Consider the following 14,864-nt stretch of genomic DNA (forward strand, 5'->3'; position numbering starts at 1 on the left):
GCCGCCTTCAGCCCAGGGCGTGATCCTGGAGATCCCGGATCAAGTCCCACGTCAGGCTCCCTGTGTGGAGCCTGCTTCTCCCTCTGCCTGTGTCTGCCTCTCTCTCTCTCTCTCTCTCTCTGTGTGTGTGTGTCCCATGAATAAATAAATAAAATATTTTTTTAAAAAAAGCCCAAAGAGGAAACAACCCAAATGTCCATCAACAAATGAATGGATAAACAAAATGCGGTCTATCTATATGATGGAATTTTGTTCAGCCTGAAAAGGAAAAAAACAGGGACGCCTGAGTGGCTCAGTTGGTTAAGCATACAACTCTTGATTTTGGCTCAGGTCATGATCTTGGAGTTGTGAGATGGAGCCCCAAGTCAGGCTCCAGGCTAGGCATGGAACATGCATGGGATTCTCTCTCTCCCTCTCCCTCTCTCTTGGTCTCTCAAAAAAAAATAAAATAAAATAAAATCTGACCCAGGGTACAACATGGATGAACCTTAAAGATATTATGCTAAGTGGGGACGGAGTTTCTGTTTGGGAAGATGAGAAAGTTCTGGGGATAAATATGGTGGTAGTTGTATAACAATGTAAATGTACTTAATTCTTCTGAACTGTACACATAAAATGGTTCAAATAATAAGGTTTATATTATGTATATTTCACAATTTAAAAAAGTAATGGGACATTACCTTATTTGAAAGGCCCAGCTACTCTAAGTTGAATTTGTTATAATATAATATTTCAGAGATATTTTTAAACAGAAGGGTGGAATCATGAGATGAATTTTCAACAATTGTAACAAATTAATAATAATAATTATAATATTAATCCTATTGTTTTAGATATTTTCTAGTTATGTAATGTTTCTTGTTACACAGTAATGTATAATCTTATCATGAAGTGTTTTTTTTGTTGGTGCTGTTGTAAGTTAAAACTTCCTGCTTTTAAAAAAAAATCCCTTAAAAATCAAAAAGTTCAGGTGAATGGTACAAATGTGCAGAAAGAAACTACTTCAAGTGACCTGATAGCATAGTAATTTGATAGCACACCCACAGTGGGATATGCCCAAAGGACAAAAAGAACCAGAGAGAGAAAGGCTTAAACCAGTTTCCAATAATCATATTGTTTCAGGCACCATTGGCATGTTATTGTAAGATTGATGTCCGTGATTGTGGAATGAAGCAAATTGGGAATTTGGATTTCCAGTGTGAGGAAAAAGAAAATATAGGTATAAGGTCGATCAGTTTAAGTAAGAACCATGTAATTCTGAATAAGAATTGGAAGTATCAGCATAAATTCATGACATATTTTTTTAGATTTTATTTATTTATTCATGAGAGACACACACAGAGAGAGAGAGAGAGAGAGAGAGAGAGAGGGACATAGGCAGAGGGAGAAGCAGGCTCCATTCAGGGAGCCTGATGCAGGACTCGATCCCAGGACTCCAGGATCACACCCTGGACTGAAGGCAGATTCAACCACTGAGCCACCCAGGGATCCCCAATGTATTTTATTTTTAAAATGATAGGGGGATGCACCTGGGTGGCTCAGTCAGTTAAGCATCAAACTCTTGATTTTGGCTCAGGTCATGATCTCAGGGGTCATGAGATGAGCCCTACATCTCGCTCCATACAAGGGCGTAGGACGTGGAGCCTGCTTGGGATTCTCTCTCTCCCTTTCTTCTTCTCTGCCCCTCCCCCACTCACACCCACATTCTAACTCTCTCAAAAAATTTTTAAATAAATAATCAAAAAGAAAAAATGGTATGGGATTTCCTATTTCTGTCCAATGAAAAGTCCTAGAATCAACAACTAACCCAGCAGCCATGAGCACCTTTATCACCTTGATTGCTATCTCTAAGTACCACTTTCCAATCAAAGAAAGAAGGGCTCCCTGGGGAAATGGTTGATTTCCCAGGCTTGTGGCAGGAAATATACAAGAATATCTTGTTACATCATAAAGCAAGAAACAGTCTTGTCAAAAGAACTCAGGAGTCAAAGTGAAGAGGCTCCCACTGGCCAAAGAAGACATAGTAGTTTGAATATTATAATTTTTTTTAAACAGCAATGTATTGACACATTTCAATAGTTTAAATCCATGATTTGTAAAAATATGGGGGGAGAGGGAAATCTCATTATTTACCTTTGGAGGATTTTAAGGAGCCCAGTAACCACTCTGAAAACCAGGGAAGGAAAGATGACAAGCCTTGATCTTGTCTTTCCATGTGAATTGTATCACTGGGAAACCAAATGGTAGATGAGAGGTTGTTTCTCTCTCTAGACGTATTCCAGCTAATAAATAAAGAAGGAATAAATCATCCAATACCACTCTGTTGTAGCTGCTAGCAGATTAATAGGGCTAGGCAATGATCACCAATGGCAGAGAACATCACAGAAGAGAGGCAGTCGGTGGCAGTTATGGAAAAAATAAGATAGCTCATGAGTTGACATGTCAATTGGATGATGGATACATATGGGGATTCACTATATAATTCTCTCTACTTTTGAATATATTTCTTCTGTTTAGAAAATAGTGGGCAGCCCCAGTGGCCCAGAGGCTTAGCGCCACCTTCAGCCCAGGCCCTGATCCTGGAGACCCGGGATCAAGTCTTCAATCAGGCTCCCTGCATGGGGCCTGCTCCTCCCTCTGCCTGTGTCTCTGCCTCTTTCTCTCTGTGTGCCTCTCATGAATAAATAAATAAAATCTTTAAAAAAGAAAAGAAAAGAGTGGTTAAAGCCCTTTGCCTTGTGTCATTCTCTCATAGCAGGATGACAACAGCTAGGAGCCGTAGGTGCTCAGTAAATATTCCCCAGGGTGTACCAACATCTAGCCCCACTTACTCCACACTCATTCTTGGCCTCTAGCATACCGCCAAGGGCTGAGCTCACGATTTCACTAAAATATCTCATGTCCTCAGTTACAAAACTCCCTCCTCTCCAGTTCTAGGACCAGGTGTTGAGAGATTAAATCTCACCTCTATTCTCCTAGAAAGATGCAACTGAAGTCAACTTCTCCCTGCTAGCCCCTGGCTGGAGGCTGCGGAGTCATTGACTCACACTACAACTTTGCTTTTTCCTTTAGCAAATTGGGTTCTACCAATTCTGGGGCTAGTCTACCTGGCTTCAGTGATCTGGCTGTGGTTCCAGACTGGCTGAAGGCCCAGCCCTGAAGCCCAGCTGGCTGCTGTGAGGGCAAGGCCAGCAGGGAAGCCTTGGCTTAGACAAATACCCCAGATACAGAAATAATACATGCCTGTGAATCCAGACTCATACAGGAAGCGTGACTCCAGCCATCATAGAGTATCCTGTGGGCTGGCACCTCTGCTGGGGAGGCTAGGGCCGGTGGCTGAGTGAGCAGAAACAATCTACTCATTGCCCGCTTTCCCCATGCAAGGATGGTCTATGCAGTTAGGACCACCTCATTTAGCTCCCAAAATAACCCTATGAGGTTGGTACTATTCTCCCATTCTGGAGAGAGACAAAATGAGAGCTAGAGATTAACCCACTCGCTCCAGCTAGTAAGCAGCAGAGTGAGGATTTAGACCTGGCTTAAATGGCTCAGCTCAACTTTTTATTGAAAGTCCACATATATTTGAAGGAAATGAAATCACTATCCCAAAGAGATATCTGCACCCTCATATTCTCTGCAGCATGATTCACCATCATTAAGAAGTAGAAACAACCTAAGAGTCTCTCAGTAAATGAATAGTTTTTTAAAAGGTGGTGTACATATATAATGGAGTATTATTCAGCCATAAAAAAAGAAGGAAATCCTGCAACAGCATGAATGGAAGTTAAGGGCATTATCCTAAGGGAAATAAGCCAGACAAAGACAAAGACTGTGTGATCTTACTTATGTGTGGAATCTAAAAAAACAAATAAAATGAACTCATAGAAGCAGAGTAGTAGTTGCCAGGGGTTGAGGATGGGGAAACGGGGAGATGCTGGTCAGAGGGTACAAACTTCTAGTTACAAGATACGTAAGGTCTGAGGATCCAATGGCCAGCAATGTCACTCTAGTTAACAGTACTGTATCGTAACACTTGAAAGTTGCTAAGGGAGTAGGTCTTAAAAGTTCTCACCACAAAAAAAAAAAAAAAAGAAAGAAAGAAAAGATAACTATGTGAGGTGATGGGATGTGTTAACTAACCTTATTGTGGTAAACATTTTGCAACATACACATATCAAATCATCATGTTGCACTGCTTACACTTACACAATGTTACATGTCATTTATATCTCAATAAAGCTGGGGGAGGGGAAGCCATGTATTAAATACTTCGGTTTTGCAGGTCAGGTGGTCTCTGATGCTGAGATTCAACTCTGCCATTGCAGCATGAGGACAGTCATAGACAATACGTAAGTGAATGGGGGAGGATGTGCTCTAGTAATTTACTTACATAAATTTCTTTGTTTATTTACACAAATTGTGGCACATCCCTACAATGGAATATTATTCAGCCAGAAAAAAAGAATGATCCATGATAAGAAGTACCAATTCATGCCACAACACAGATGAGCCTCATAAATGTTATCCTGAGTGAAAAAGCAGCCAGACACCAAAAGTCACATAGTATCTGAGTCCATGTATGTGAAACGTCCAGAACAGGCAAACACATAGAGATAGAGAGCAGGTCAGTGGTTCCCAGAAGCTGGGAGACAAGTGACTGCTAATGGGTACAGGGTTTTATTTCCGGGTGATGGAAATGTTCTGGAACCATACAGAGGTGATGGTTGCACATTATGAATGTACTACATGCTATAGAATTATACACTTTGGGGTTTTTTAAGATTTTATTTATTTATTCATCAGAGACACAGAAAGAGAGGCAGAGACATAGGCAGAGGGAGAAGCAGGCTCCCCTCAGGGAGCCTGATGCGGGACTCGAGGATCCCAGGGCCCCAGGATCACGACCTGAGCCGAAGGCAGATGCTCAACCACTGAACCACCCAGGTGCCCCGAATTATACACTTTTAAATGGTTCAGTTTATATTGGGTGGATTTCACCTTGAAAAAACCCCAAAAGCAAAAAAAGACATTGTATACATAACAGGCTGTCATCTGCAGACTCCTGTTCTACATCTCTTAACAAAACCCAGAGCTGAAGAAAAAAAAAAAAATGCAGGAATATAAAATCTTAGCTTAAAGCCCTGCATACTGCAGTTTTTATTATTAAAGATTATTATTATCAGGGTCTTCGTGACTATTCTTCTGCTACCAAAGTGAACATGGTTAACTCTGAAGTTGGCCCCAAGCCCAGTCTTGCCCAATTTCCTCTTCCTCTGGCCATGATCCCACCTTCACTTCAGATCCAGGGCCCAGGGCTGGATCAAGGCTACCTCCATTAGAGCTGTCCCCAGGCCCCAGACAACGACTATTCTCCTGAGACTAGTGGTCTCTCTGCAGCCTGGAGGGGCTTTGACCTGACAGGTGGTCCTCAGGAGTTATAAGGGAAGTAGGGGCAGGGAGTGGTGATTCGTCATGGGAATCCCAGCCTTTCTTGTAACTCCCAGGCCCAGCCCAGCCCAGGCCCTTTGGAGTGTGGGTACCTGCATGTGTGTGTGTACATGTTCGTGTTTCAGAATCCAATCCCAAACTGACCCCAGATCCTCAATCAGGAATTTTTATGCACTCAGCAATACTTCCCTGCCACCCACCTGGGCCCTGGCCTGTGCCAGGTACTTCTGGGCACTGTAAGAGGAACATGCATGTCCTAGTTTGGGGGAGATGGAACCTGACAGAGAAACTCCTAGCTCTGTATGAATGGGCCCAAGTCAAAGGGAGGTACCTTGGGCTAGAGAGCCAGGATGGGAAAAGGGGGGAACCAGGGGTAATCAGGGAGGCTTCCTGGAGGAAGGGTCCTACCCGAGGACACAAATCCCAGACAGGCTCTAAGGGAAATGCTGGCCAGCCATAACATGCTTCTAGCTTGGACTCTACCTAGCCTCTGCCACCAATTCAAAGCTTCAAAAGGGAATCAAGGCCGGCTGGCTGGCTGGCTGGCTGGCCCAGGAATTCTTGGGTGTGAAGTCACTCCACAGCAAGTCTGCAAACAGGTTCCCAGTGTGAATTACTCTGACCTTGACCCAGACACAGAATAGTGGAGTACTCCCCAGGTTTCAGCTATGTGACCTTGAGCAAGTTACTTAACCCCTCTGAGCTTACCTTCCGGCTGGGTAAAATGAGCATAAATGGATGGTGACATAAAGCCAGAAGGGTCCCCTGAGGCTACAATCGGTGAGAGACACAGAGAGACAAACCCAGCATCCATATGCCAAGGCAAGATCATTGCTAGGTAGACACTAGGTGGGGATCTCCTTAGCCACCCCATTTTGGGAGCACTAGCGGTAAAGCAAAGGAGACAAAGACAAGATCACAATTCCTGATTTTAACTTTCACCTCTGACACTAGTATGCCTCAGCACAGGGCTGTTCTTGATCCTGTCTTTCTCTAAAAAGTTGGTATTTTGTTTAACATGGATTTTTTTTTTTTTTGCATCCACTTTGGTCTTTTAAAATATCACATTAAAATATGACTTGATGGGGGATCCCTGGGTGGCTCAGCAGTTTAGCACCTGCCTTTAGGACCTGCTCAGGGCATGGTCCTGGAGACCCAGGATTGAGTCCCAGGTCGGGTTCCCTGCATGGAGCCTGCTTCTCCCTCTGCCTGGGTCTCTGCCTCTCTCTCTCTCTCTCTCTCTGTGTGTGTGTGTGTGTGTGTGTGTGTCTGTGTCTCTCATGAATAAATAAATAAAATCTTTTAAAAATATATGACTTAAAATATATATATATATATATATATATATATATATATATATATATATGACTTGATGACAGATGTTCAGCAACACCTTCAATTTTACACCCTAGGTGAATGCCTTCCTCTCCTCACTCAGCCCTCCCACCAGGTAGACATGCAGTCCAAATCCTCCATGTGGTTTTACCAGGCAGAGCCACCTTCTCTCCCTGCCCGCCCTTCCCCGCCCCTTTCTCCAAATCCTTGGAAACTGGGACGCAGAGATTTCCTTGGAATCCCCTGGGGAGTGGCCTCCATCCCCTCCCTCCCAGGGCACCTTACTCCCTGAGCCCCCACTGTGTGATGCTGGGTCCCCAGAGAGAGGATACTCTATATCTGCAGAAGCCCCCCCTTCCCCCTGGGGAATCCCAGGTCTGGCTCAGCCTGGGCATTCCCAGGCCCGCCCAGGGTCCGCCCCATGCTGAGTCCTCAGCCTGGTGGGCCTCCTGGAAACTCCCCAGGCTGGTTTCGGGGTGGGAGGCCCACAATGAAGCAATTCACACCGCAGCCCCAACCACTTGGAGCCCATCCCACCTGACACTGGGATAAAGGGGAGGCAGGTTCATCAGTACAGGACTCAGCCACCCACACTGCACCAGAAAAGAGGAGGACCCCTCACTGTCAACCCAGGTGAGCCCAGAAGCCAGCTTCTGGGACAAAGCCAGGGTCTTGAATGCTCCAGCCCCATCCCTGCTCCCCCGCTACCTTTGGATGCTTGGGCCCAGGACCTGGAACTGGGTAAGAGGTGATAGCTCCTGATACCAGGGGCTCAGAACAGGCTTCATCAAAAACAATCCCCAGCCCCTGCACCCACCCTTTGCCTGAGATTGAGGTGCTGGCAGCAAAGAAGGCAAGAGGCAGTCCCAACACAAGGTCTTTCCTTCTCTCTCCTCCACCAGCACAGCCGGTCTTACCAGTTGGGCAGGCAGGTGAGAGTCCCCTCTGGTGGCCAGCTGCAGCTCCAGAATAATAATTACAGGAAGTGAGTAGGGCTTGCTGGACTGGCCTCAGTCTACCTCTCTTGGGAATGGGCAGAGTTGTTGGAGTGTAAACTACTTGGGCTCCAGGCCCCTCCTGGGATGGGCCTGGCTTGCTGACCCTTGACCTCAGCCTGGGAGGGACAGGATAGGATGGGAGAGCCCCTGAAATCCAGATGACCTTGACCCATGGCACTCTGTTTCCATGCTTCCACTACCTCCCGCCCACAGCTCCGCAAGGGGCAGCCATGTCATTCACCCCTGGACTTTGACAGTAGCCAAAGGCACTGCTCAGTTCTCCATGCCTATCCTCTTCCAGTTCTGCCAAGGTCTCAGCTAAGGTCAACTGGAAATGCCCCTCAGAAGCTGGAACCCCCCAATGGTGGCCCAGGGTGTCCTCTGGATCCTGCTCGGATTGCTGCTGCGGCTGGAGCCAGGGACAGGTGGGTCAGAAGGCAGAGATCTGGGGCCAGGACTCAGTGCTGCAAAAGTGGACTGCTGCCCCCTCTGTGTCCAGCCCTGTACAGGGTGACGCTGGATACCTCAGGAGGCCCCAGTCTCAAAGAACCTCCAGTCTCCAGATGCTCCCCGTGAGGTCAGGACAGAAGCTAGGGGAAGGGCTTGGGCCAGAAGAGCAAAAATCAGGAAAGTTTCCTGGAGGAGAGAACATAGATTTAGGACAGGAAGAAGGATAAAAACTCTACTTGATGGAGAAACAGGAAAGGGCATTTTAGGCAAAGAAAAGAACAAAGTTATAGAGGAATCATAGTGTAGACTGTCTGGAGAAGAACCTAGATTCTGGACAGTGTAAGGATTAAAACTTCCCGGGTTCAAATCCTGCCTCTGCCACTTCCTAGTTGTGTAACCCTATGCAGATGATTCAACCTCTCTATGCTCACAGGGTCATTGTGAGGATTAATGGGGTTAAATTTTATAAGTCACCTAGAATGGTGCCTGACACATAGTAAATGTCTAATAATTATCAGCTATCATTCAACATCCCACTCAGCTCTGAGTCCAGCATTCCTAGGTTCTAGGTTCAGCCACTGACATTTCCCTCACTGGGCACAAGCCCACTCTCTCCCCTGGCCATCCCTAGAGACACCTTTCCCTCTAAAATCCCCCAAACTCCAATTCATCACGAAGAACTGTCCATTTCCCCCTCAAAACACCTGGGAACTCTGCCCATTTTTGTCTATCACACTGCTTCCACCCTGGCTTCAGCCACCTTCATTGCTTACACCCACACTGTGTCCCCTTCCCTACTCTAGCTTCCTCCAAGTCTGTGCTCCACAGGGTAGCCAAAGGGGCAATCTTAGAATATTAACCAGGCCATGTCTCTCTCCTGCTCATGAACCTGCCATGGCTCCCCAGTGCTCACTGATCGTCTAAGCTCCTTAACCTGTTATCTGTGCCTCAGTCTCCTCATCTACACAAGGACAGTGGTAGTGGTCATAGGGTTGTCTGATGAAGAGTTGGGGGCACTGAGAAAATGTGGAAGCAGCAGGGAGAGGAACAAGGGGGTGCTGGGCCACTGGGCTAATGTTGTTCCTCCTCCTGCAGCAACCTTACCCCTGCTCATGGACTCTGTCATCCAGGCCCTGGCTGAGCTGGAGCAGAAGGTACCAGCCACCAAGGCGAGCCATGTGGCTTCTGCGTGGCTGCTGTTAGTCCAGGACTCTGGCCCCCGTGATCTCCTCCATCACTTCCTGCTGGAGCGGCAAAATCTCAAAGCCACCAATCTGGATCCCCACCAAGTGAGCCCAGAGCTTAGAGCCCTCACCAAGGACATGGCCCAACATGGTATTCGGGACAGGCAGGAATATGGAGTGGTGCTGGCACCCGATGGCTCAACAGTGGCTGTGGAGCCTCTTCTGGCAGGACTGGAGGCAGGGCTACAGGGTCGCAGGGTTGTAAACCTGCCCTTGGACAGCACAGCCACCCCTCTGGATGCTGGAACCACCTTTCCAGACACTGGAGTCATGGTTCCTGATGTAAGAGCCACATCCCTAGAACCCAGGGATGCCCCCCCAGATGTCACCTCTGCAGATGTTGGAGCCACATCTCCAAATATTAAAGCCACTGATCTCGATGTCAAACCCACCTCTACAGGTATTAGACCTGGCTCTCCAGATGTCCCAGTCACCTCTCCAGATGTCCACACTTCCTTGCCAGGTGCCAAAGCCAGGTCCCCAACCACTGTGGACAGCCTCCTGGTGGTCACCCTGGCCAGAGACCTGGGTCTGTCCTTCCTCCAGGGCCCTCAGACCTGGAGCCATGCGGGCCTGGGGACTGAGGGTTGCTGGGATCAGCTATCTGCCCCCCGGACCTTCACACTCTTACACTCTGGGACATCGCCAGTCACCATGGCCTTCCTCAATGGGGCGCTGGATGGAGTCCTCCTTGGAGATTATCTCAGCCGAACCCCTGAGCCTAGGCCACCTCTCAGCCACCTGCTGAGCGAATACTATGGAGCCGGGGTGGCTGGAGATCCAGGATTTCGCAGCAACTTCCGACGGCAGAACACAGCTGCTCTAACTTCAACCCCCACCTTGACCCAGCAGGTATGGGGGGCCCTCATCCTGCTACAGAGGCTGGAGCCAACACACCCTCAGCTGAGGGGCATGAGCCAAGAACAGCTGGCAGAGGTGGCCACCAATGCTACCAAGGAATTCACTGAGGCCTTCCTGGGTGAGAAGGGTCCCCACGCCCTATGACCCTCACCCCCCAACACAGATACAGACACTCATAGCTTCATTTGGTCAGGGGGATCCAGGACCGATTGCAGAGGGAGAAAGAGCAGTTCAGGCTGGAGAGCCAGGGCAGCTGCACAGGTAAGGAAAGGCTAGATTTGAGTCTTAAAGGATGAATAAAAGTTCATTCCCCCCCCCCACCGCCAAAAAAAAAGGCTGGGGGAGGTAGAGGGCATTTGAGGAGGTGGGCTCAGCACATACAAAGGCACAGAGGTTCAAGTGGAAGTTCAGCCAGTTACTCCTGTGCATCTTTAGGGAAGTTGCTTCACTTCTCCGAAACTCACCTTCTTTAGTGAAGCCTGGGAAGATCATTGGTTCCTCTTGGATGTGCTGGGTGGCTTAAAGACGAAGCAAGTAAAGCAAGTAGCACACAATCAGAGAATGATAAATGGGGGCTGAAATTCCTCTTTTCTCACTGTGGCTGTCCCTCCCCTAGAACTCAGAGCAGAGCCAGCTGCAGAGTGTTGAGTCCTGGATTGCAAAGGGCCTTAAAATAAGAGCTAAGATTCGTGGGGTTCATCCTCAAGGTGATGGGAAGCATAGCAGATATTGCAACGGAACTGAGATGCTGTTAAATTTAGTTTGGATCCCAGTGGGGGGGGGGGGGTCTGGTGCGAGATGGACATGTCCTCAAGTCTGGAGGGATGGTCCATATGTGCGTTCTAATGGGGGTGTAGGCGGCGGGCAGAGAAACGCTGGCTGACCCCAGCCCTGGACTTCCTTCTCTGCAGGGTGCCCGGCCATCCACCCCCGTTGCCGCTGGGGCGCCGCGCCCTATCGGGGCAGCCCGAGGTCGCTGCAGCTGCCACTCGGGTTCCTGTACGTGCATCACACATACATTCCCGCGCCACCCTGCACGGATTTCGCGCACTGCGCCGCCGACATGCGCTCTATGCAGCACTTCCACCAGGATACCCGGGGTTGGGACGACATTGGCTACAGGTAAGCTGCGCGGGTGGGCTCTGGAACCTCTTAGGAGACAGACGGGGTGGGCGGGGCGGGGCCAGGGGCGGGGCTTGGACTGGAGCCAAGGGGGCGGGCCGGAGGAGGAGTTTGGGGAGAGCTGAGAAAGGTGAAAGGGGGCGTGGTCTTGACCCGGTCCTGGCTCTCGCGGTGGGATTCTTGGGTCTAGGGTAGGAGCTAGGAAAGGACGCAGGACCTGTGGTTAAGACCTGGGTCTGGGACGGAGCAGTGATGAAATATGACCTAAGGCTGAAAAGGTCTCTGAATTGGGCAGGAGCTGTACCTGAGACACCGAGGGCACAGGGTAGAAAGGGAGGTGGCCAATGCCGACGGACAGATCCAGAAAAATGGGATGGTTTCTGCAGTGGCACGTGGGGAGTGGGAGGAGGATGGACAGGGCAGAGCCACAGCGACCGAGCGGGACTTGGGTCAGGTGCAGAACTGGGGCGGGGGCCGGAGGAAAGGCGGGGCCGCCGTCGCGCCGCGTGGCGCCTGCTTCCCTCTTCCCCCTACAGTTTCGTGATAGGCTCAGACGGCTACGTGTACGAGGGCCGCGGCTGGCACTGGGTGGGCGCGCACACGCTCGGCCACAACTCTCGCGGCTTCGGCGTGGCCTTCGTGGGCAACTACACTGCGGAGCTGCCTACCGAGGCTGCGCTTCGCACCGTGCAGGACGTGCTCCCTGGCTGCGCAGTGCGCGCTGGCTTCCTGCGGCCCGACTACACGCTGCTTGGCCACCGCCAGCTCGTGCGCACTGACTGCCCCGGGGACGCGCTCTTCAACCTGCTGCGCACCTGGCCGCGCTTCGCAGCGGTGAGTACGAGACGCCGCACTACCTCAGCCTGTGGCCGGTCCCTCCGCACAAGCTCGGAGCGCAGCTCTGACCCCTGTCTGCCTGCAAAACCTCGGCAGGCCCCTGACTCCTTACTGTAACCCCTGTGCCCACACGCAGCCTCAGCCAGGTCCCCCTTGCAGTCCATCGATTCAGGCAACCTAGGCCCAGACTTCAGTCGTTCTACTTGCAACAGCCCCTGCCCACTGTCCTGCTCCTGTACAATCTCAGCTCAGCCCTGACCCAGCCAGCTTGTCCTTTATCCACTCCTAACACCCCTGCCCTCCCAACCAAGGCATGGACCCTGGCCCTACATAGCCCTACCTGCCTGCACAACCTCACCCAGAATACCCAACCTTGGCCTCACCCTCATCCCCTACCCAAAGGGCCCCCTGTCCACACAATGCTAACTTAGCCTGTGACCCTCTACAGAAAACCCTTTTGCCTGTGCAAACTCTGCCCAGCATCTAGTGCTGTCCTGCAGTGCTTTGCCCAATCTCAGCCCTGAAGATGCTTGCTCAGCCCCAGCCTCCCTGACCCCCGATGACAGCTCTTATGATGGAGCAGTCTACCTCCAGCCAGCACACCTAGCCCCTGACCTCGATTACCAAAAATTCTCTATATTCACACCTGCACATTCTCATGTTATCTGCACACTGCCACCTTATTTCATTAAGCTGGCCTGCAGCCGGCATTGCACCCACCCCCTAACTTTGGGGTCCCGTCCTCTTCCCTACCCAGGGTCCCACCATGACAGGGGCAGGCCCCTACTCCACAAGCCTCACACTCCCCTGTCTTTTCTAGAATGTGAATCCCAGAACAGCCAGGAGAGCCTCCTGGAGATCCAAAAGGAAGCCACCTCCAATGATCCTGCCAGCCACAGACCCCCAATAAAGAGACAGTGGAGGGGCACCCCGGTGGCTCAGTCGGTGAAGCATCTGCCTTCAGCTCAGGTCATGATCCTAGGGTCCTGGGATCGTGTCCTGCATCATCCTGCATCAGGTTCCCTGTTCCGCAGGAAGTCCTGCTTCTCCCTCTCCCTCTGCCTGCCGCTCCCCCCTGCTTGTGCATGTTGCCAAATAAATGAATAAAATATTTTTAAAAGAGAAAGTGGAAAGAAAGCCTGTATCTATGCATCATTTGTGTTTGCACACATTGTCTTACTTTGTGTTTGCCAAGAAGTGGACCTGACACAAGAATTTGAGTACAAGTAGTTTGGGAGGGGAAGGTGATCCTAGGACTTATCAGTTGGGGAGTGAGGAAGAGAGGTAGAGAAAGGAAGGCAGTCCTCTCAAGCAAGTTGGTACTGAAAGGACATGGAGCTCAATCCCACTGGAGACTTTGGGGGACAGTGTAAGACACACTCCTCAGAGTCATCCCACCCAAGAGAGGGGTGGAGTATTGATCCAAGGAAGCTGGGGTATTGATCCTCCAACCTTCAAAGTCATTGGTTAAGGGCTGATCTCAGGGAAGTATTAATTCTCTGACACTTTGGGGCTGCTTGTTGCATGGAGAGAGTGGACTCCATCATCAGAGAAAGACCTCCAGTAAAAATGCAGGGAGTTGGAAGTGAATCAGTAGTCAGTGAAGTGGGAAAGGCCCAGGGATACATCGGAACATAAGAAAACTCTAGGTGTTTGTGCAGTGAATGGATTGAGTGCAGTATGAATGAGGTGGGCATACCTAAGGTGTGTGCATCTGTGTGAACATGTCCAGCTCCAGGAAAGGGGCTTCTGGCCCTCACGGAATATTCTACTCCTTGGGACAGGTTCTAGAATTTGTAAGACACGGGGCAAAATGAAAATGCAGGGCTCCTTGTTCAAAACGCCAGAACTTTAAGACAGCAACAGCAAAGCATTAAATCAAACGCAGTGTGGTGCCCTTGTAAGCATGGGGGCCCTGGGTGACTGCTACGTGCCCATGAAAGTGGTCCAACTCACTCCACCCTGTGAATTCTGGTCACTTTTGCCTTTGCACAAACTGTTCCTTCTATTTGGCGTGCTCATCCCATGGTCAGCTCCGTATGCTTTGGGCCATAAGTATCACCTTTCCAGGGAGGCCCTCCTGGATTTTTCCACTTCTACTCAGCCTATACTCCAGTCTATTTCCCTCCAAGTCGTCCTCACTAGCTAGAAATGTCCTGCATTGATGTTCATCATCTGTTTCCCTCATTGGACTGTTGAGTTCCAAGAGGAGGGCAAGAGCCAAGCTTTTTTAGTCCCCTGTGGCTTCTCCAGCACCTAGTACATAGTAGACACTCAGGAAACATTTATTGAGTAAACAGAGGCTCCTATTATGAGCCTTCTGGAGCTAATGTTGTCATCTTGTTGTACAAATAAGGAAACCGAGGCTCACGGAGAGGAAGTGACTTGCCTGAGGTCACAGCGAGAAAAGGACCAGCTGGTACTAGAACGCACCCCTGGTCCAGAATTCAACCAGTCCTAATGCTGACTCACTCACTTCTTAGAACAGCATTTGTTCACCTCTTTTTTATAAGTAAACACTTACTTTAGATACAACAGAGAGGGACGTCTGGGTGGCTCAGCGGTTGAG

General features: G+C 49.6%; 2 protein-coding genes across 2 annotated transcripts in view; one reads left to right on the forward strand and one right to left on the reverse strand.

Annotated features, from left to right (window-relative positions):
• LOC112666666 (ultra-long-chain fatty acid omega-hydroxylase) overlaps positions 1 to 14,864 on the reverse strand; it is a 66,754-nt gene that overhangs the window by 40,705 nt on the left and 11,185 nt on the right. The gene's annotated exons all lie outside the window — the stretch shown is intronic.
• PGLYRP2 (peptidoglycan recognition protein 2) lies at positions 8,002 to 13,421 on the forward strand. Its single transcript, XM_025457855.3, has 5 exons — positions 8,002 to 8,206; positions 9,327 to 10,454; positions 11,248 to 11,458; positions 11,995 to 12,292; positions 13,116 to 13,421. The coding sequence occupies exons 1-5, from the start codon at positions 8,116 to 8,118 to the stop codon at positions 13,203 to 13,205; spliced, it is 1,818 nt and encodes a 605-aa protein (XP_025313640.1). The 5' UTR covers positions 8,002 to 8,115; the 3' UTR covers positions 13,206 to 13,421.

The sequence above is a fragment of the Canis lupus genome, chromosome 20 (genome assembly GCF_003254725.2).
Source record: "Canis lupus dingo isolate Sandy chromosome 20, ASM325472v2, whole genome shotgun sequence".
Lineage (NCBI taxonomy): Eukaryota > Metazoa > Chordata > Mammalia > Carnivora > Canidae > Canis > Canis lupus.

Bases quoted from the DNA above. Each gene is read 5' to 3' on its own strand.
- PGLYRP2 (XM_025457855.3), top strand. From the start codon at position 8,116: ATGCCCCTCAGAAGCTGGAACCCCCCAATGGTGGCCCAGGGTGTCCTC. The intron at 8,207-9,326 runs GTGGGTCAGAAG...CTCCTCCTGCAG, and splicing joins GCGGCTGGAGCCAGGGACAG to CAACCTTACCCCTGCTCATG. The intron at 10,455-11,247 runs GTGAGAAGGGTC...CCTTCTCTGCAG, and splicing joins ATTCACTGAGGCCTTCCTGG to GGTGCCCGGCCATCCACCCC.